This window comes from Desmodus rotundus, chromosome 3, assembly GCF_022682495.2.
Source record: "Desmodus rotundus isolate HL8 chromosome 3, HLdesRot8A.1, whole genome shotgun sequence".
In the NCBI taxonomy this organism is placed as follows: domain Eukaryota; kingdom Metazoa; phylum Chordata; class Mammalia; order Chiroptera; family Phyllostomidae; genus Desmodus; species Desmodus rotundus.
The window spans coordinates 185,378,986-185,402,454 of record NC_071389.1 but is presented as its reverse complement, the minus strand read 5'-3'; the positions used below and the strand labels follow the sequence as shown (position 1 = coordinate 185,402,454).

The window sequence follows — 23,469 nt, the reverse complement described above, 5'->3', positions numbered from 1 at the left end:
ATGTCTTATTTTTAAGTTGGAAGAATATTATAATATTTCAGAAAAATATTTAAAACTGTAGTACTTTCCAAGCTCCTAAAGTGCTATTAATACTTCTTTATTTTCCTCTCAGGCTCTTCTCCATAATTTTCTTAAGCCATTGTTATTTTAGTGTATATACTATATTATTTTTTACTTAATATAGATGAACAATTATTTTTTTCATATTGCTACATATGCTTCAAATTCATTTTTAATGGCAGAGTAATGTGGATGTGGATGTACTCTCATTTCTAAACTTTCTGTTAACGTTTGTTATTATTTGAATTGCTTTTTACTTTTAGCCATCATAAATAAAATGTCCAGCAAAAGTTTAATTCTGTATCATAGAATCACAGAATGACGTATTTATGTTCAGCAGGATTTGTTGGATGTCAGCTGTGAGCAAGGATATAGAGTTGAACAGTATACCATCCTCAGCTATTGAGAAACTCAAAGTCTAGTGGGAAAGACAGGGGCGTGTAATTGGTGGTTACAACATACCGTTGTAATGCTGTACTAGAGATTAAAGAAATACAGGAAAGTACCCACCTTGGTTTATAAAGCAGGAATTCTTAAGCTGGGACTAAAAGAAGTCTGAGAACTCTTTGAAATTAAATGCATATATTTTGATGTATCTGTAAATGCATTTTTCTGGGATAGAAACTACTTAGTTTTATCAAATCTTCATAGTTAGGGGTTAGGGAATAGTTCTAAGAGGATAAAATACTTGAACGAAGAGTTAATTAGGAGGGAGACCCGTTGACCATTGAGATGAAAATGCTGCCTAATGAGACGGTCAGAATGTGGGTCTGAAGCTTGAGAGGGTGGTTTATGCTGGATCAGACTATGTATGATAGTGGGAGCCACAGGAATACCTGCTTTCACCTAAGAGAGTGACTTGAGTGATAACGGAACATGACCCATCATGGAGGCTAGCAGAATATTAAAATTTAAAGGTTCTTAAACCGCAGAGGAAAAGATGAAAAGCCCATATGTGGAAAGGGATAAACATGAAAGAGCTGTGGCATAAAACGCAGAAGAGACACTTAGGAAAGTGAGGTGAGGTCAGCACTGTCTAAAGCCACAGAAAGGTCCAAGGAAATTAAAATTAAACTAAATCACTGTGAGATTTTGAAATTAGGATTTAATTGAATTGCTGGGTCAAAACCTGTGAACATTTTCAAGGGCTTGAAATGTGTTTCCAACTAGCTTCTCAAAGCAATTTTCGGCATAAGTGCATCCTCACCAGCACTGGGTATTTTTACTGTTCCAAGTGTCATACCTTTAGCTACTATATGAATTATCTATGTTTTCTGAAAATAATTGAATTCTCTGATTTTTCAAATTTGTCATTTCAGCTCTTGGAAGAGAACGAATATCTTAAGCAAGAATTGGCTAAAGCTAAAATGGCTCTTGCAGAGGCCCACTTGGAAAAAGACGCTCTTCTTCATCATATAAAGAAGATGACATTTGAATAGCGGGAGTGGCAGTCCAAAGCTCATACTGTAACTCTGGAGTAGGGAGGTTGTATTTATGATGTGATGTTACCAGTTAGCGAGAGAATTTCCTTTTCATGAAAAAACAATAAAATGAAATGGAACATGATGAAGTGGTGACTATTCCAAAGCCAGTTTAGGAAATATTAGGTACAAGCATTACAATCTTTTGGTTGTTTTGTGTTTTGGAGTTTAAACCTCTTTTAAACTGGTGTGATAGAGGGAAGTCAACACATACTGTAAAATAATTCCATGCCTAATGAAAAGAAGATGTCATTTCCTAATTTTGATACCACACTATAGGCATTTTTTAAAAAGAAAGATGAAACCTATTATGTTCCACAGATAATAATTACTATTATTTACAAAGTTTCAAATGCTTTTAAGGCTAATGTAAAATAAAAGGCTTACATTTTAAATGTTACTAAAATAATGTACTTAAATCTATAATTATTTAATTACTGTAAAAAGTCCAATCAGATAATAAATTATATAATTACTGGGTTTGAAAATTCTGGAAAATCACCACCCTACTGAATTTATTAAGTAACTTGGAGGTGTGAAAAAGAAATTATTTTAAATGATGGGTAAACTGTGTAAGTTGAAGCTATAATTTTCCACAAGATGGTATAAGTGTAAAAGTAAAAAGCACAAACTATGAAAAGCAAAACATTAGAGTATAAGGCCAACTGATTTAAAAAACATTACTTGTACATTCCTTGAAATATTTATTGTTATAAGAAAAAGAGTAATTTAACTATCCCACTAAATTTGGCAGCATTTATAACTGTAATAATTTTAATTAGTACTATTTGTATTATTTCTTTACCTTTATCTTTTCTCTGTTTAAGGAGGGGAATGTTTTCAGAGAATTTTCTTTACACATACAAAAACCAATTTGATACCATCCTTGTAGTATTAGATTTAGGTGGGTGTTTGCACATACCCAATTTATATAGCTAGTTTTGATTAAAGTTCTTTGTGACATACCTACTTCTATAATAATAATAATTGCTAAATTTTGAATTCTATTTTCTAGGAATTGTTATAGTTGAAGCCAACAAGAGACACTCTCAATCATGCATTATGAAATAAAAGTTCATGAGTGTTTAAGAAAGAGGGGCTTTTAAAGATTTAAAATATATTTCTGATAGAATTAAACTAAGTAGGGGTCTATTTTAAAATTTACATTCTTAAACATAAACATATCCAAGGTAGAAGATGAAACAGCTGGCCTACTTTTCTTTAACATACTTGAAAACTTTAAACTACATTACGCCACTTTATGGTGCTTTGCTTGTTGGAATGACTTATATCGCCATCCCTGCATCTGAGTACTTGGAGGAGAACACATGTTTCATTTACTTAAGTGTTGGAGTGACTTAGATTTTGTTGAAAACAGTACTGGCCTTTTTTCCTTCTATAACACCCATTTTCATTGACATGATTTTAAAATACAGGCCCTGTTTTGGGAGCTAAGGATACAGCAAAGAACAAATTTCAATTGTTAATATTTTACCTCAGAGTATTTAAAAATTATTTTAAACCATGTTAATCTAAAACTATGTAATAGTCTTAGATTAAAAGCAAGGTCTAATTAAAGATTTGAAATGTATAGCTACTATCTTTTTTCTTTTAATTTATGGTATATATTTAACAAATGCAGTCTCTCATATAGAAAAGCAGCTTTGATGGGACATTAACTTCTTCAGAGCTGACATTGTTTCTCAGGATTGACCTATTTGCTCTATGTAAATTTTAAATTTGTGGTATAGTTTAATTAGTGTTATAGAAGCCAAATGTTTTTAATGTTCTTTTTCATTGGCCTTCTCAAGAAAATCATGTAAACACTAGAGAGGATAACTAATATGGACCTGAGCATTCTATAGGCTCTGTTGGATTTTTAAAAAATTTATAGTGTGTACTGTTTTTATAGAGATTTAAAATTCATAAAACACTTCCAAAACACACTGTCTCATGTAATTTCCACAAAAGCATTGTGGGAGTTAGGTATTACTCACATTTTAGAAGTTAAATGAAAACCCCAAGGCTCAGAAAGGACGAGTTGGCCTGACTGAAATCACAAATAATAACCTGCTCTTTTGACTTAAATCCGTTATATGCTTTTATTTTACGTTAGTCATTAGTTCACACATTTGGCCATGGGTGGGGAGCATCGCTTACTGTCTTTTATCCATTTTTCTTTTAAAGATAAATATAATACTTTTAATGGTGTGCTTGTATGATACGTATTATTCAAACTGCTTAAATGATAGTGGGAGGATTTTTGATTGATTCCATGAATTCCAACCTTTTTGGTGGTCGGAAATGTAGGAATAAGCCTATACAAAACTTACTGGAGTTCTTACATCACTGCACATTACAAATAAAGTTGCCATGTCTTGAAAAACATTTTTTTTCTAAATCTCTAGCAGAGATGTTAGTGATCAGGGGAAATAAATGGTAATTGTGTTTTGCATTTCAATTTTGTGTATGTGAAAAGCATTTTCTTGGTATCTTGTTTTTTTTTTCTTCTTTTCTCATTTTATCTTAAAATTTCAGAAGGCCACCTTATGATACTAGTTGTGATGAAGCATTATTTTTATTTAAGCCATGTTAGAATGGCTATGTATGATTGCAGGCAAATATATGTGGCTTTTTATTGTAGTTATTGTTATTCAACACTTGAGTTATAACTTCCTCTTTAACAAGTTTTTATTAACCTCAGTTTTTCAAAGCATCCAAAGCATCTTCTATTTCAGTGAATGGCAGTACCATCACCCTGGTTCCTAAATTAGTAACCTGGAATTCACCTTGGGTGCCATTCTCTCCCTAACTCCCTCTCTACCCTTATCCCTGTTAGTTCATTACCAGGTCCTGTCATTTTACCTTGCAACCATCCCTCAAATTTGTCCACTTCACTTCTCACCACCTTTGTAATGAAAGCTACCATCAGCATCTTTGCCTTGTATTACTTGAATGGCCTCCTGATAGGTCTTCCTACAGCCACTCTGGACCTCCTCTGATTCATTCTCTATGTGCAGGCAGAGTTCTTGTTTTTGAAGTGCAGTTTTAATCAAGGCAGCCCACCTATCCCTTTCTTACCCTTAGCTTAAAACACTTCAGTGATTTTTCATTGGTCTTATGATGGAAACAAAAATATCTTTTGACCTATGAGGTCATAGATTAGGGCCACCATTTACTTTATAGGGTAACTCTAAGCATTAAAAAAGTTAATGCCTCATAAAATTAAAACAGTAGCTGGCACATCACCTTAAAAAGCACTCACTAGAAGATACTATTACTAGTGCTTAGTTAGTCTCAGGTGTAGCATGTTTCAGTTACTTTGTGTTCTGCTTTGGTTGCACTTGGAATAAGTGAGAATAGTGTGCTTCCACATTGGAAACTTGTTCATGCTATTCTTTTGATTTGAAATACCTTTTGCTACTCATTGCCTGGTTAATTCCCATTTGTCTTTAAGATCTCAGCTCATTCCCTGATTTCTGTCACAAAGCAAGACTGCTGTTGCACATAATCACATGAACACATACCTCTAGTTAGGTTTGAACACTTATAATTTAATATGTATTTGTTTGATTAATGTAGACCGTCTAAATGGTAAACTCCTTGAGAATAGGAATTACGTTTTTGTTGTTGTCATTGTTCAACTTTGTATTCCTTATCCCTTATACAGTGCCTGGCACATAGTAGGTGCTCAATAAATTTCTTGAAAGGATAAAATGGACGAGGTATCAAGGGTGTTTTCAGGTATTGAGTTCTTCCTCTCAGTTGGATTGATGGGAGATGGAACATAGGCTGAAAAGTACGTGGTGGTTGTTCAAAGGGACAGACTCCTTTATCCATAGCGGGAAAGGTAGGGAAATAGAGAAATTTGCCATATTGTATTCTTTAGAATTTTGAATATCTGAACTTCCAGTTAATTTATTGCAAGCCATACAGAAACAAAATTAGCATATCATGTCGTAAAACTAATACAGTGCCAGAATGTCATCTGTCTTTGATTGTAGCATATGGTGTTGTGGCTGCCATATCTGCCAGTCCCATCGGCTCAACAGAATGGAAATAAGGCCAAAAGAGTAATGGCTGAAAGTTTTCGATTTTGAGAATTTGACTGGTTAACACAGTATCTATTGTGCCTTAATTCCTTAACATGCAAGCCATCTCATTTTAGCTTATGCCTAGAGATGCTAAGGAAAGTAAATTTTGAACTTACTTCAATTTCCTGTTGGAATAAGATACAGAAAGTAGGGATCACACAGGATATAAAAAAACCAGTGCAGTAATTTTTAAAACAATTACACTATAACATTTTAAAAATGTTTTGCTGTCTTTATTGAGAAAAAAAAAATAAGGTAACATGAAGCAGAAAAGCAAGCATGGCAGTTTTTATAAACCATTAGATGTTACCTAATGGATCAGCATAAGGTGGAGGGAGATTCATGTTCATGTTACAATATTGAAATTCAGCGTATCTGTTGCCAGCACTGCTGTATAGTCTTTGGTTTATAGTCGTTGTGTAGTCACAGGTTTGAGAGTTTGAAACTTTTAAGAGAAAAGTTTTAAGAACTGTGAAATCAACTTCATGTCTTTTTTTCTATTTATATGATAAAACATTTCTGGTAATTTTTTTGATCTTAGAAAAAATAAGGTACCTAAATCACCAAGAAGAATAATCTGGATTTTAAATGACTCTGAAAAAATATTTGGATAAAAAGGTAATACTTATAAATTAGATATTTTCAATTTGTATTATCAATCACAAGTTGATTCATTCTGTGCAAGTTATACTTAACTAAGTGGTAAGTAAAATGTCTCATTCCTTTCATTTTTATGTGAAGAAATAGTGGATTGTTTAGGTGAAGAAATACTTGGTATTACGGTGGTTAGGAGAGCACAGTGAGTTGATTAACCTTTTTCTTAAGATCATTTAGCAGAATTGTGGTTGGTATGATGGAAAAAGAACTCAAATACTGAATCATAAATGTCATCAAGAATAAAAGACAGGCATATGAATAAAGGTGTAAATACGTAGAGATTAGAAGAATCCCTGTAGGATATGGGTGAGATAAATGTATAGGGGGATGATCAGAGCCCATCCTTCACAGTATTTTAAATCACTCCAATTAAAATAGAATCAGAACAGGAGCACTTAAAAATGGCCACAGTGAGCAAATCCAGTGTAAGGAAATATGTTGAACAAAATTCCAATAATTAAGCACTTGAGAAAGATCTAAGATAAAGAATTCACTTGGTTTATCATATGAATTAAAGCCTAAAGCAAAAAATAAAGACAAAAATTCTTCATTTTAATGTGCAGAAATTGGCACATGCAGAAATTCTTCAATAATGATATGCCCACAAAAATATATCTATTGGAATCTTAAGATTCCAATTTTGACATTAATATTCAGGGTATTCATTGCTGTTGGAGACATTTTATTGGTATAACAATAATGTGGCATCTTAGCATTTTGTCTGAATTCAATATATTTACGTGATAATTCTTATTAGCATAATTAGCCATAGATATGATAATCATTTGGTGCTTCTCTCTGGTTTATTTTTACTTTCTTTATTCCTTACAGTCTAACAAGATTTTTCCATAGAAAACATTAAAGCTATGAATGCAAAAGAGTTCTGAAGAGGGACATAAAATGAGCAAATAAAGCAACTTTTTTTTATTTCTATAAATTTCCAGAATTTAAGGCATTCTCATGTTGTAATATCAGTATAAGAACATGTGAAAGCCAAGTATACTAAAAGTGGTATGTTCTTGCTGCACTCGTGTATTTGAGAAGTACTGTAATGCATGCAAGCCTTTCATACATTTCAGTGGCAATCTAGGTAAGACTTTGCAATTCTTACCTGTGTCTTTAGTAAGTCCTCCCTCTTTTTTGCCTTCAGAATTGTTTCTTGTTAATATGTTTTGTTGAGTACACTTCAGCTTTGAATTTCTTTTGATCCACTTTTTGTGCAGTTCCGTTATTATGTCTAGAGGCCATTATAGTGTGACCAGTTTTTGAAACTAAAGCACAACTATATAAAAATGTACACTGCTAAGTCTCTCTTGCTGTATAAAACAACAAAATGTTCTGGGCAGGAAGGCGGGTACCATTATTCCACTTATCACAGCCTCCTTGTACTCTTGGTTCTAGTTTTAATTTTTTAGGCATAATTTCTTGGATTGTCCACTAGTTCTAAAATACCTTGATATATCTTGTGAGCATACTAAGTATGTTTGTTAATGTTACTTCTCATTTTCTAGTTACACAGATTAACTGGCATTTACATTTATGTAACCATGGAATACCTTTTTTCCTTAATGTACCATGATCATTTCCCCATATCACTGTTAGTTCTTTATAAACATAATCTTAATTATTGTATCATATTTTCATTGAGTAGATCACTAAAATTTAACAATTGCTGTATTATTAATCATTTGGGGTTTCCCCATGTTTTACTATTATAAATAACTGTAATGAATATTTTTGTGCCAAAAGATCGTCTAGGTGTTGGATTCTTAGGATAGATTCCCAAAAATAGAATAACCGCATCAAAGGCCGTGAGTTTCCTATGATCAAAACTACTTTCCAAAAACCTTCAACAAAACTTGTATGCTCAGAAGCACTGTCACCAGTAGTGAAAATATCATCATTAAGAACAAGGCAAACAAAGGCTGAAATGAAAGGACATTAGACAATATCTCAGAGTCATAGAGAAGTAAAAAGTGTCAGTGAAGGTAAATGCATATGTGGGGGAGCTTCATCCAGCAGAGCTCCCCGGCCGCCATGGATGAGAATGAGTACCAAGACATGATCTGCTTGGGGAGGAAAGGCTGACCAGGCTCTCAGAGGAGAAAGGTGTCAAGCCCCTCTCTCAATGGGCTTTTATTGAGTTTAGCTTGCATGGGGATGCATATCAAAGAAAGGAGGTAATGGTTTACAGAAAACATTTCTGGGGTCATGGGGTTCCTTTTGAGTCAGGGTTTTGTAGACAGGGTGATGCCAATCGGCTGTAAAACCTTAGGAAACAAACTTATTTTGTGCTTGGACCCTTAACATTTAAATTGGGGACATTCTTAGCAAAGCAGATTTCACAGGACTTTATGCATTCTTTCTTAGGCCCAATTCCCCCATGCCGGGAACCACCCATTCTGGCACAGGGCTGCACCCACCTTCACTATTGTTTCGGGCTTGAATCAGGTGGGGGAAGCAAGGCAGCTGAGAGATTAGGAGACCTTTTACAGATAGGATGAGGATTCAGGCTCTAATATAGCTGAGGGGTGAGGGTTTTTTGTCCCTTCACAATCCCCTAAGTCCTTCCCTGATGGCCCCTTCATGACTGTGCCTGTCTTAGGTTGTTCCTTTCTTGAGGAATCTTACCTATCATTGACTCTCCAGCCATTCTCCAGGGGCCAAGCGGGGTGAAGTAAAGGGGGCAGAGGCTGTACCCCTGCTGGGAGGATAAGTTTTGTCTCCTCAGTGTCTTATGGTCCCCAGGTCCCCTAGCCGTGGGGCCTTTTCACCTGTTGGTGGGGTTACAGCTCCTGAAACTGGGCAGGACGGTTCCCAACATGTGTGAGCAGTTATAAGAGATATTCTTGTAATGTGTGTAACTAACTTCTACAAGATGAAACATCTTTTTAAAAAATTGTTAGTCTCAAAGCAATGACTGTTTTGTAACTACATATTTTATTTTTATATAATTTAGGAGACTAAGACATTAAAAGTTATTTATGTTTTTGGATATAATGTATAAAGTGTAATGTTATGTGACATTAACAGCTGAACGCAGTAGGAGCAGAAGTGAGAAGTTGGAGCCTGAATATATTTTGAAGGTGCATCTGCTGAGCTTTTGGATTGGATGTGTGAAAGATAAGACTCTAGAGTTGGTCTGTGGTTTCTGACCTGAGCAAGCAATTTACTGAAATGCCTAATGGAGAGTTCAGCCTCTCTGGACCTGAAATCTTGTGCTGTGATTGCACACCCATTCACCAAACAAAATCCCTGCAGATAACTCTCCTTCTTAGACGAATTTGGGGACCATCTATTGTTACTTGAGCACATCTCGTCTGTGTAAAGTATGTATGTGTGTAAGGTTTGATGGATGTTAGCTTCTACCCTAAGTGGTTAGTATACAGGGTTTGGCACAAATATTGCCCCCTTTTTATTACAAAATCATAAGCATGTAATTCTGTAATATCACACTCAATCACACTCTATGCCATTTAGGTGAAGTGTTCAAATTAAAATTAAAAATCGTTACACCCATGTTATTACCCAACCAACTATACTCAAGCAGGCCTTACTTCTGCCGGGCCCTGTGGATGAAAACAGGAGAGGTTGAAAGACAGCTCTTTGTCACTTCAGTGTTTATGGGTCAGAGAGGTGAGGAAGAACCAGGACAGGCGACCAAGAAGCAGTGACAGGAAGAAAATTGATTTAGAAGGGAGAAATGACTGTGTTAAATGGTGAACAAAGGTAAAAAAGGTGGGTGAAAGTTGACAATTAGATTTAACAATATGGACATGATTGGTCACTTGAAAACAGTTTCAGTACAAACAGGGGCAAGACCTGTTTGCAGTGGGGAACAGGAGACAATAAAAGATGAAAAATTGGGGAGAATGAGCATAGACACCACTGAAGGGGGTTTATATGAAAACGTAAGTTTTATAAGGAGTTTTATATAATTTACAATCCAAAATGGAACATGTTTGCAAAGGGCACCATTATTAATTAAGCCAAAATTTAATAAGTATAAATGAACTGCCACGACAAACTGAAACAAACATCCTTTTATGAAGGAAAGGAGAGGGCTATGGCTGGAAGTGAGGGGTTTTTTTTGTTTTGTTTTTTTTTAAGGGAGAAATAATAGGTAAAAGGAATGACCTAGTAGAGAGGGGAAGTTTTATGATGGAAAAGAACATTTTTGGAGCAGTGTCTTTGAGTAGGCAAGAGAGGAGAGTATACAGTGCACAAAAGGATGGCTGGTTTTAGCCAGGAGCACAGAAGGTAAAGAATATGGGGACAAATGCAGGTGGGGGAGGCGATGTCTTGGGAGCTCGTGGAAATTTTCTTAGGAAAGGTTTGTATTACTGAAGTAGGTAGCGAGGTCTCTAGCTGAGAGAGAAGACTAGGGAGGAGTTACTGAGGGTTTTCCAACAAAGAAGATACGGGATAAATTTATAGGCGAAGTGAATGAATGAATGGTGTAGATAAATACAGTAGGCTTTCCAAGCACCATTGGGGTCCAGTTACATTTAGTCAATGTTTTCAAGTGAGACCAGTCAACACGGTTGTGTGTGTTTCTCAAGCCAGTGTCACTGCAGGTGTAGTCAGAGTGCTGCAAATTGGATTTAATCAGGATTTACTGTTTAGTCAAGTACAATGAAGTCAGAAAGCAAGGGAATTCAGATCGTATGCAGGGAATGATGGTTTTATCATTTGACCAGTAATTTTTATCATGATTTTCTCATTTGGCCACATGTAATTTAACCTTGTGTATTAGTTTCATAGGGCTGTAACAAAAGTACCACAAATTGAGTAATTTAGAACAATAGAAATTTATTTCACATTTCTGGAGGCTAGAAGTCTGCAACCGAGGTATTGGCAGGTTCATGTTCCCTCTGAAGCTTTTAGGGGAGGATCCATCCTTCCTCTTCCAGTTTCTGGTAGCCCCAGGCATTCGTTCTTTGGCTGTGGTCACAGGATTCAAATCTCTGCCTCTGTCTTCATGTAGTTGTCTAGATTTTCCTGTTTTTATAAGGCCACCAGTCATATTGGATTAAGGCCCACCCTTAATTTATGGTAATACGATCTAGAGTGACTAGGAGTGAGTGGCTAACGAAGAGTGAAAAGCAATCTCATTGAAGGCAGGGAGACCAAGGAACTGAGAGGCCAGGGTGTTGGATGGCTCAGCAGTGAGGATGTTGAAGTCCCCCAAAAATAGTGACAAAAGGAGTATTAGAGAGAGTGAAGTGATCCCAGAGCCAAGATGTTCAAGGACCAAGAAGGAGTAAACTGTGGTGTTGGAATCTTACTTCAACAGGAATGAGTAAAGGATGCTATGGTCTGGTGGTACAAGATGTGAAGATGACTGTTTTTGAAGAGAGGAGGGAGGGATAATGTTCTGGGAGCACTAGTAAAGTGCTAGAAACACACCCCACCTCAGTCCCTGTGACACGAATGATTTGGGAGGAACAGCTGCCACTACTTGACCAGGCTGCAGAAGAGGCAGTGCCCTAAGGGGAGAGGCAGGTTTCAGTTAGATAAAGGAGGTAAAAGGAATAAAGATGTTAAGAAAATGGATTCTGCTGATAACTGAGTTCCAGAGGGACTCGGGGGAAAGGTTTTGGGTGCTGGAGTGGGTAAGGAAAGCTGATGTGCCTATCTGTTCAGGGATTAATGGCTTGAGAATGAAGGGTGTGTTAGGAGATCATGGCTTGTGATGCATGATACCGATACAGATCGAGGGTATGATGATGATTGTTCTTTTTGCCTCGAGATGAAGGTACTGGTGAAGCATTTGTTCTTTTAGGCCAGACATAAGGGTAGACCTGAAGCTGAGTTTCAGGGGAAGGAGAAGTGGAGTCTCGTCTGGGTCACACTATTTGGAAGTTCCCTGTGGATTTTTGCTGATGGTTAATACATGGAGGTTTGCAGGTTTGGTCTCGTTCTAAGCACGTGGACTCTCTCGACTTCTTTAGAGCAATTATCAGTATTCAAAATGATCTTGTATGTTTAATTACTTGTTTACAGGTTTTCTTTTTCCCGCACTAGAAAGTACAGTGTTAGGGCAGATGTACTGACTGTCGTCTTCAATCTTAAGCACTGGAGCCTAGAACTGGGCTTGGCACATAACACTTAATAACCATGCTGACCAGGCGAATTCATGAAGATTCCATTCTTTCAATCTACGGATGGGTTGGAATGCACTTACTCCTCCAGTTAAACCCCATCTCCCTCATATCTTCAACTGATCAGATCATTTATCAGCATTTAAAGATATACTGGTACCTCCCATCTTTAAAAACAAATTTCCCTTAAGCCTTGGTCTCTAGTTATTGCTCCAATCTTCATGGCCAAACTTCTCAGAAGAGTTGTCTAAAACAAGCTGCCTCCATACCCTCACATTTGTCTTATTCTCAGTTCCACTGCAACCTGAAGTTCCACGCCACCCCCCCCACCCCCCCATTCAGCTGGAGCTGCTTTGGTTACCATCAGCCTTCATGTTGCCATATGTAATGAAAACGTGCACGTCCTTACCTTATTAGACTTTTTGGAGTTTTCGACTACAGTTGACTACTCCCTTCTTGGCTTCCATGATTCCAACAGTCTTGCTTTTTCTCTTCGTCGCCTGCTCCTTTTCCATCTCCTTTAGTTTCTTCTTTGCTATCCAACCTTTATATTTTGGGATTTCCTTTCTTTTTCTTTTCTTAGGTAATCTCATTCATTTCCTGTGGCTCTTAAATACCTTCTATGTGCCAAGACTTCCAAAAATATATTTCCAGCTCAGACCACTATTCTGAACTCCAACTGCCTACTTCACATCTTTGCTTGGATGCTTCACAGGCATGTCACACTTAAAATGTTCAAAATAGAGCTTTTGGTCCTGCTTTCCCCTCTCCTCTGCCCATGTTAACATTGAACATGATAATCTTCTGGTATTTCCCATTTTAGTAAATGGCACTACTGTCCACATAGCCAAAAGGTTGGATCTTTGTACAATTTCTCTCAACTTAGCCTCATAGACATGCAGTCCACCACCTTGTCCTACTGAGTCTCTCTACACGTGTTTTCAATATATGAATTGCTCACCATTTTCACACTCCTTCCCAGTCCAAGCAACATAATTTCTTACCTTCAGTAGCCTCTCAACTTCCATCCTGGCCCTCCTCCCATCCGTCTTTTTAAAGAGCAACCAGAACGATCTTCTTAAAATAGAATGCAGATATATCACTCTACTTAAAATACATCAATTGCTTTTCAATACACTTAAAATAGAACACCAAATCCCTAACATGTCTCGCAGGGCTCAGCAAGATCTGACTTCGCCTAATCTATCTTGTGCTTGTCCCTACTCCAGCCTTCAGGAGATGCTCACATGTTGTTCCTTCCATTTGTAATGCTCTTCTCCCAATTCTTCACTTGCCTAAAGATGTCTCAGTTTTCAGGTCCCTGCTTAAATGTCACTTAAGTGTTTGGTTTTTAATATGTAGATATTAAAAACAAGCAATTAGATTTAACTTTGTTTTACTGCATACATTGATCACTACTACCTCTTTTATAACATAACTTAGTCCGTTTGGAGTTGTTTTGATTTTCCTTTCAGTCATCTGTTGTATTTTTAAGAAAAATTTCCAGGAAGGATATATGAGTGATATAAATATTTTTTTTAGTATTTTTATGTCTGAGAATATGTCCTCACAAAAAAAATGCCAGTTTAGTGGGTTTTTCAGGTTACATATTCTTTGTCCTCTCACGAAAGAGGCACTATTGGTTGCCTATGCAATAGCCATTTCCCCTTCTTACTAAGAGGACTCTGGTTTTGTTTGGTAATTCATCCTTCTCCACCCAGCCATGCACTTTATTAAGCCAGTTGCATTCTCCTTAAAAGTGACTGGCTTTGGAATGGGCATGTGACACAAGTCTAGCCAGGGAGATCTTCCTTCTGTTTAATATTGTCATTTCTATTTGCAATGACTGGCACTGTGGGGTCACCTTATGAATAAAATAATGAGTAACTCGGGACAACACTAGTCCCCTGAGCTTGGCAAAGCAGAATGATGGAAGGAACTCAGGCCCTCGAGCCACTAAGTTAACCAGTCTCAGAGCCAATTTAGAAATTCTTATGTGAGATAGTACATCTGCTTTATTGCTTGTACTGGTCGTGTTGGGTTTTATTTCTTGAAACTAAAGATCTCCTGGTATACAACTTTTAATTCTGTATGTTGTTCCATTGCTTCACTGGGGAAATATAAGGCCAGCATGGTGTTTGTTCAGTTAACATATAACTTGTTTTTGTCAACTGATTGCTAGCATATTTTTAAAAATATTTAAAATTTAAAAATCTCTATAGCATGTACAGCCATTGGTTTCTATTTTTCTTGACCCTTGGCTTTTTAATTTGGCAGATTCAAGTCTAATATTAAAAGTTTTCTTCATTTTTTTCCACTCTTGCTTGTCCTGATCCTTCTGATGCTCTTGCTTTACATCAATGACTATCAAACACTACTAAATCTAGGGCTGCCTAGTAATCCCTTTGTATGCACAGTTATACTCTCCAAGTCAACTCCTTTATGATTTCTCTTTTCTCCACAAACCTTCGACACTCCTCCTTCTCTCCCCCAGCTCAAGTCCAGGATTTGCTTATTATTTCACTGGGAAGATGGAAGTAGTCAAAAGAGAATTTCTACATCTTCTTACCCTAGGCCAGATACAAAGATGTGTACCCACACTTTTTATCTGGCATAGTTTCTTCAAAAAAGGACCAGTTGCTAGGTGTGTGGTTGGCTGATAGCTTCCAAATATTAATGCTTTTAGGGTCCATTTCAGCTTTCAAGCTGAGGCCACGGGCTTCTTGAGTGGCCTCCAGCCAATGACAGAGCAAGGTGGTGTGCAAGGATAAGTACATTTCCATCCAAGGTGGGACTCCTCTAATGGGCAATGGTGACCTTGGACTTGGGCTGGCAGTGACTGTTTGGACAGCATTGCAGAAGTGAAGTCTACATCATGATGTAATGGCTCCTCTGACCCGTGTTTTTTCCTTCCGTAGGCATCACTTCCCAATCATCATTTTAGGCTCCTCACTCTGTGCCAGTGTCTGCTTCTTGGAAAACTTACACACCCTTTGAACCTGAAACACCCCCAAATCCATTGACCTAACAATGTCTGTGCCTATATATACTACCCTCTGTGAGTGAAATGTGTGGACTGCTAACTCAGGCCAAATCCTCAGTTTGTGTGAGTACTATTGCTTCTAAATCATTCAAGCCTTTTCTTTCTGATACGTTTTTCTCTCTCTTCTACATCATCCATTTTTCTCTTTCTATAGGATTATTTTTTACCAGTATACAAACATGTTGTGAAATCTCTCAACCTAAGAAACAAAAAATCTTCCCTTGACCATACATTCCCCTTCAGCTTTTCTTTTTAGTTCACATCTCTTATTAAGCCATACACAATGACTTGTCTTCTGGTTTGTTGAAACAGTAGGTCAGACAACATTTGCCACAATAATTTCTGTCAAAGTGGCTGGCTGTAAAAATGCCAGAACCACGTTCATCCTAAGGGCACTCTCGATGAAGGCGACTGATTTGGCCATTCTCATCCACTTTGTCGTGTTTCAGGACAGCCAGCTTAACTTCTTTCTCTCACGCTTATTCTTCTTGGGAGTGGTGTAAGACTTCTTCCTTTTCTTAGCCCCACCACGAGGTCTCAACACAAAGTAAAGAGTGGACCCCTTCTGGATGTTGTAGTCAGACAAAGTACGTCTATCTTCCCGTTCCTTGCCAGCAAAGACCAGCATTTGCTGATCAGGAGGAATTCCTTCCTTATCCTGGCTCTTGGCCTTTACATTTTCTATGGTACCCAAGGGTTCAACCTCGAGAGTGATGGTCTTTCCCGTAAGGGTTTTCACGAAAATCTGCATCTTGGTGGTGATTCCACCACAGATGGCGGATCGGAAAAGCCAGCTTCTATTTTTTTCCTGCTTTTCTCTGTAGCAAAATATTCTAAGTATTGTCTCTTGGTTTTGTGGTCCCTTCCCATTTTATCTTGAACCAACTCCAATTAGGTTTTATCCCTACTGTTCCACCGAAACTGTTGCATCTCCAGTTTGCTTTGGCTCTCAGTCCTCATTATATCTGGTCTCTCAGAAGCAACTGACCCAGTTGGTCATTTCCTTCTTCTAAAAGAACTTGCTATATTTGGTTTTCAGGATTCACTCTCCTGTGTTTTTCCCCCTACCCCACTGGCTGCCCCATCTCAGTCTTTTATTTTTTAATGAATCCTCCTCATATTCCTAAGTGTCCCAAGACTCAGGTTTCGCTCTTCCACATTTATTTGCTACGTGGTCTCTTCCAGTCTCATGGCTTTAAATGCCACAAGTACATTAACCAGCCCCAAATTCGTATCTCCAGTTCTTTCTTCTTACCTGCAGTCAGACTCATGGATTTAACCCCCACCTCGGTATTTCTCACTTTATACTTGGTGCCACTAGGCTGGCCATGCATGGGGGGCGGGGGGACCATCAATTTTAATAATTTGAGATGAGTCTATTTCATCAAGATTTTTTTCACATGTAGATACATGATATTTAAAAAATAATTTTGTATAGGTTTCATTGTTTTTTTTTTTTACCTCATTTGTTTTATTTCTTTCCATTGTATGATTTCTCAGAGAAAGTTTTGAGGTTGTTTAATTAAAAAAAACATATTTACTAGTTACCATAAATCAGGATCTATGTTAGTCATTTTCAGGTGTGTAATTTAAGTAATTCAGTTTGGTGAAAATTTTTATTTTCTAGTGATCACTTGAAAAGATGTTGATAAACTGTATGCTTCATCTGTTCTATAATTTCACCAGCTTTCAATATCATGCTTATTAGCATTTACTTTCTGGAATCTATTTTTTTATGTTTTGAAAATGCAAACATCTGTGCATCTTCAGTCTTCTGGCAACTCTTGTGTTCTTCTCCATTTCTCAAGATCAGTGACAATGATTCCATCATTACATCATTTAGTATTATGGCTTATACACGTGGATGTAATTCATCTGTGGCTAAAGACTTGAAGCAGTTTAAAGGAAATATGTGCATCCTTCCCATGCTTTAATTATCTCATAATCATGTTCATTTAACCCTCTTAAATTTGAATAGAATGAATATAAGCAACATAGTATTTAATAATAGTTTACTACCTCACACATTAGGCTTTTACTTATAAAGTTTTTCAGATTCAGTAAAAAAATGTCCAAAATTATCTAATTATCACTTTTGCTTTAAACTGTGAAGTAGAGACATTTTAAGAAAGATTAATCATTCTTCTTTGCCTATTAACTGTATTTAAATTTTGATAAATTGTATGCTTCAGTGGAAGGTATTGAACATGATTATTTTTCTCTAAATGTTATCCTGTTCTACAGGATTAAAATGAAAGGATTCATAAGAATAGACATATAGATCAATGAAACAGAATTAAGAATCCAGAAATGGACCCACACTTAGGTGGTCAATTGATTTTCAGTAAACGTGTCAAATTTAATAGAAGAAGAAGAGTCTTTTTAAGAAATCTTTTTGGAACAACTGCATATCCACATGGAATAGGAATAAACTTGGATCTTTTAAAATAATATAATTAATAAAATTAATTAAAAATGATCATAGACCTAAGTGTGAGGGCAAGAACATACATCCTATGGAACAAAGCATCGGAGAAAAATCCGTATAACCTAGGGATAAGATACAAAAATCACGAACCAAGAATGAAAAAAACTGATAAAGCTCAAAAACATTAAAATCTTTTGCTTGTTGAAACCATTGAGAAAATGAAAAGACAAGCTACAGCTTGGGAAAAAAATATTTGCAAAATACCTGACAAAAGATGTATCCACATGTCATTAAAACCTTGCCACATAAGATAACTCAATATTAAGAAACAGGAAACAGATCTATACAGGTACTTAACAAAAAACATGCTCAATTTCATTGGTAATTAGGGAAATGCAAATCTAAAACCACAGTGAGATACATACCTATTAGAATATCTTAAAAAGACTAAAATGCCAAGTGTTGGTGAAGATGTGGCAACCACTGAAAAACAATTTGTCAGTGTCTTTAAGATGGAAATATACACCTTCTACATGACCCAGCAATGCCACTCCTGGGTGTTTACCCATAAATGAAAATATATGTCTACACAAAGATTTGTACACAAAATGTTCACAGCAACACTATTCATAATAACCAAACAATAGAACAACTCAAATATCCATCGGCTGGTCAATGTACAAACAAAATGTGGCATATGCATTCAATAGAATAGAATTTAGCAAATAAAACAGAATAAACTATTGACACACACAACACTGGAAGAATTTCAAAAGCATAATTGTAAGTGAACAAAACCAGACACAAAAGACACAGAATATAAATATGAAGTTCTGGAAAAAGCAAAAATACAACAGCAGAAAGCAGATCAGTGCTTGCTTTGTGGCTGGGGATGCAGGACAGCTTGACTGCAAAGGGGCACAAGGGGATTTAGAGAGATTAAAGTACTCTAAAACTTGACTCTGGTGGTTGCACAACCCTATATATTTACTAAAGCTCATACAAATTTATCTCAAAATGGGTGACTTTTATTATATAAGTATGCTTCAGTAATGATCTTAAGGGTGTGTACATTAAACCTCAAGGTGGTTTTTCTTAAAAAAGGGTTGCTATTCAGCAAATAAATTTTTGCTGATGAACATCAGTTTAAAGTGCCTAACAGCTATAATATTAAAAATCCTAATCATATTATAAATATTTTGATAGCAATCATGATTTGAGTTACTGAATTGTGAAATTATAAATTTAATATAATAGTAAAGTTTTCAGTAATACTCCCATTTGTTTGAAGTTAGTTGACTGTAACAAATTCAGGAGTGTGTAAATAATCAAAATTATATTTTACAGCTGATTTTGAGAACACAACGTCCATACAATAATTTTAGACATTTTAAAGGTGTTAGTGAAGTCACTATGAAAAATACAGTATATTACTTGCCAAAATAAACAATAGTTACACAGGGAATAGTTACACAGGGAATAAAAATGTATGAATGAATAAATATATTTATTTATTATTTTTCTTTTTTATTGATTTTAGATAGTAATGGAGGGAGAGAGAAAAATATCTACTTGTTGTTACTTATTTATGCATTCATTGGTTGATTCTTGTATGTGCTCTGACTGGGGATTGAACTCACAACCTTGGCGTATCAGGACGAGGCTCTAACCATCTGAACTGCCTGGCCAGAGCCTTATTTTTCATCATCTTTGCCACCACTATTATCATCTACTATTAGAAGAAGAATACAGTTTTTATTTATTTTAGAAGAATACAGTTCTGATTTTGGACCAGAAGACTGTAGGAGCTGTCCAAAAGAAGGGCATTTCTGTTAACAAAGAAATGAACACATTGCCAACCATCAATAATGCATTTCACAAATGATTTTCTGGAATAATAGTTTATTACAGTAACAGTCATTTAAGAGGAAATGTAACAAACACAATTTAAAATAACAATTTCCAGGGCTGTACATATAAAACCTTTTTTTTTCCTTTTAGCTAAATATAACATAAATTAATTTAAAATTAAATCATATCTTCAAAATGCCATTTATTCTATGAGTATTGTCTTGAAGTCATTTGCCTCTTAGATCAAAATATAAAACAAAAAATTAGTAAGATTATGGGAGGAAGGTGGGAAGATGAAATACAAACATCTACATTTAGCCCTATAAGATGAAAAGATGCTCAACATCACTACTTATCACTGAGTAGTGATAAATGGCAGAGAAATGCAATTTAAAGCCACGATGAAATACCACCTCAGAAAGGCTATCGCTGATAAATCGGCAAACAAGTGTCTGGAGAATGTGGAGGAAAGGGAACCCTAGTGCACTGTTGGTGGAAATGCAGATTGGTGGGACTACTAAGGAAAACAGTGTGGAGATTTCTCAAAAAATTAAAAATGAAACTGCCTGATGACCCTTGATGCCACTACTGGGTATATTCTGAAGAAACCAAAACACTAATTTGAAAGAACATATGCACCCCTATGGGCATTGCGGCATTGATTTCAATAGCTGAGAAATGGAAGCAAGCCACCTGCCCATTCATAGACAGGTTGAGAAGAAAAGTCCTACATCTCGTCATATACAATGGAATATTACCTGGCCATAAAAAAGAATAAAATCAATAAAATCTTAACAATTTGTGACAGTATGGATGGAACTAGTGAGCACCATGCTAAAAGAAATGTCACCCAGAAAAAGACAAATACCATGTGATTTCACTTATATGTGGAATCTAAATAAAGTAGAAACAGACATATTGTAGATACATAGAGAGAGCAGATTAATGGATGCTGGACAGGAGTGGGGCTTGCAGGGCTGAGTGAAAGATGTGAAAGGATTAAGAAGTACTAATTGGTAGTGACCAAATAGTCATGGGGATATAAAGTACAGCTTAGGAAATACAGTCAGTAATATTGTACTAGCTATACGTGGTGCCAGGTGGGTACTTGAAATACTGGAAGCAACACTTTGTCAAGTATATGATTGTCTAAAATCTAGTCAGTCAAATGCCTTTACTTCTTTAGTCTCATTTAATCTAATCCTCAAAACACCAACCAACCCTGTTGTTACGGACTGACGTGTGTCCTCCCCAGATACATATGTGGAAGTTATTAGCCCTTATTACTAACCCCAATACCTAAGAATGGGATTGTATTGGGGTGGCCAAAAAGTTCATTGAGTGTTTTCCGTAGGATGGCTCTAGTAGGGCTTAGTTGTCTTTAACTTCGTTCGCAACAACTTTGTTAGATTGTGTTGCGACAGCTGTCATATCAGTATGCATTAAAAAAGCCTTATCAAAATTGGTGAATTTTTGTGCAGCCATTTTAATATTGAAGATGGAAGAAGATATGCAATATTTTTTGGCATATTATGCTTTATTATTCCAAGAAAGGTAAACACTCAACTGAAACACAAAAAAAGATTTGTGCAGCGTATGGAGAAGGTGCTGTGACTGATCAGACGTGTCAAAAGTGGTTTGCGAAGTTTCTTGGTACTATTGACATTTTGGCCAAATAATTCTTTGCTGTGGGGCTGTCTTATGCATTGGAAGATGTTTAGCAGCACCCCTGGCCTCTACCCACTAAGAATCCAATAGCAGGAGATAGCCGACATACTCAGAATATCCAAATCAATAAAGTTATTGTTTAAAATGAAAACCGTGTCTTTTATTTTATGGAAAAAAACATACATACACTTTGGCCAACCCAGTGTTTGGAGAAGAGGTCTTTAAACAGGTAGTTAAGTTAAAATGAGGTCATTAGAATGGGCCTCAATCCAATACAAATGGTGTCCTTATAACAAGGGGAAATTAGGACGTACACATGTGCCTGTAAAGGAAGGACCAGGGGAAGACATCCGGAGAAGACAGCCATCTACAAGCCAAGGAGAGAGGCCTCAAAAAAAAAGCCCCCCAAATTCAAAAACCCAACCCTGCTGACACCTTGACCCTTGACTTCTAGCCTCCAGAATTTTGAGGAAATAAATTTCTGTTGTTTAAGCCACTCAGTCTGCGGTACTGTGTTATGGCGGCCCTAGCAAACTAATACACCTGTACAGGTAGGTGTCACACTTCTCTGTTGACCCTGATGGCTTCATAAGTTTTTTAAGCTAAAAAGAGGTCACACAAGGTCGTCTGAACACAATTCTAGTGTCTTTTCTTTTGCAAAACCGTAATTTATGGTATAATGGAAAGAGTGCTTTGGAAAGCATTTAAGTACCAATGTAGAAGATAACACATACATTTAGACAGATAATGTTAGCTAGTCAGTCCAGGAAAATCTCACAATTAGTCCCCTTCTGTTCTTGGCTGCAGATCCAGCCCAGCTTGGTCCCTAATTGGCAGGCCTGGACCTCAGCTGGGTGACAGGAAGAAGCAGGCCCATGAATATGGAAGGTGGGAGGGCTTTGGATTGTGGCAAATAAATAATTAGTTGCACGTGTTTCTTTGTTACCATAAGAGAAGTACAAAGCATATGTATGCTGGGCAGTTATAGTTAGAATTAACTATTTAATTTTCCATATTCAGCTTAGCTTTGTTTTCACGTTATTTCATGCAACTAATTCCCTTTCCTATTCATTGATCCACAAAGTATACATAGACATTAAAAAAAGGTACAAGGCATGATTTACTTATTTGGGTTTTCTTCATATGGAGAAAGAGAAATACTTCTTTGAAGTGGGCTACTATCAATTAAAAAAGGAACCAGAGGCCATATATAAGTGAAAACACAACTTTATTTTTAGAAAGAGCGTTTGTATAATACTTTACATAATTTTGAAATTAAGAACACTCTATAACAATAATAAACTTAAATTCCACAAAAATACAAACATGATTGTGAGATGTGAGTGAAGGAAACAAAGTAGAAGCAAAGGTAAAGGAAGAGATGAGGAGGTGACACGGGAATTTAGTTCTGAGCGTGTAATTCCCACCTGCCCTCTAAAGAGCAAAGTGTGGTGTTTCACAAACAGCTCTCTGCGTGGAACATTCTCTCTCCACCTCCTGCTTCTCTTTGCCATTTATCTCTCAGGTCTCAGTGTAGTATGTCCTTTGGAGACATATCTGCTCACCTCTGAGACTTAGTTAGGTGTCCCTGTTATTCACACCCATAGCCCTTATGGTATCTTCCTTATAACACTTGGCACATTTGTTAATACTTGTTCTATGTCTCTTTTCCTGAATAAAATGTGAACTCCATTGCAGCTGTGACCATATTTGCCTTGTTCACTGTTGAATCGCTGGCACCTACCAAGCTTCCTGGCATATAGCAGACAATAAGTGTTGAGTGAAGGAAAAGATGATAAATGTATATTTTATTTGTATCCTTAAAGCCCAAATAAGTTTGTTATAGTACTCTGTGAAGGAGAAACTAAGCTCCAAGATATTGCCTTTGCCTTCTTTCATGGGAGAATAAGTGAAATAATTACAAAAAGAAATAGAGAATGGGATACTTTTCCTTAATTTCTGGAATGTTTTATCACTTTCAATTGAAGTTCCATGAGGAGAGAGAATATGTTTGTTTTGACTCATTATTCTATTACCTAGAGCAGTACCTGGCATGTAGCAAATTCAATAATACAGATACAAG

The 23,469-nt window shown here is 36.5% G+C and overlaps 1 protein-coding gene and 1 pseudogene across 1 annotated transcript in view; one reads left to right on the top strand and one right to left on the bottom strand.

Annotated features, from left to right (window-relative positions):
- The window catches only part of BLTP3B (bridge-like lipid transfer protein family member 3B), a 68,884-nt gene extending 64,882 nt beyond the window's left edge, over positions 1 to 4,002 (top strand). Inside the window, exon 21 of the mRNA XM_024579538.4 lies at positions 1,380 to 4,002. Within this exon, the coding sequence (XP_024435306.2) occupies positions 1,380 to 1,499 (120 nt within the window). The 3' untranslated portion in view covers positions 1,500 to 4,002. The remainder of the gene's footprint in view (positions 1 to 1,379) is intronic.
- An 11,496-nt stretch (positions 4,003 to 15,498) lies between these two features.
- Positions 15,499 to 16,567, bottom strand: LOC112321885 (ubiquitin-ribosomal protein eS31 fusion protein-like; annotated as a pseudogene).
- Positions 16,568 to 23,469: the final 6,902 nt, after the last annotated feature.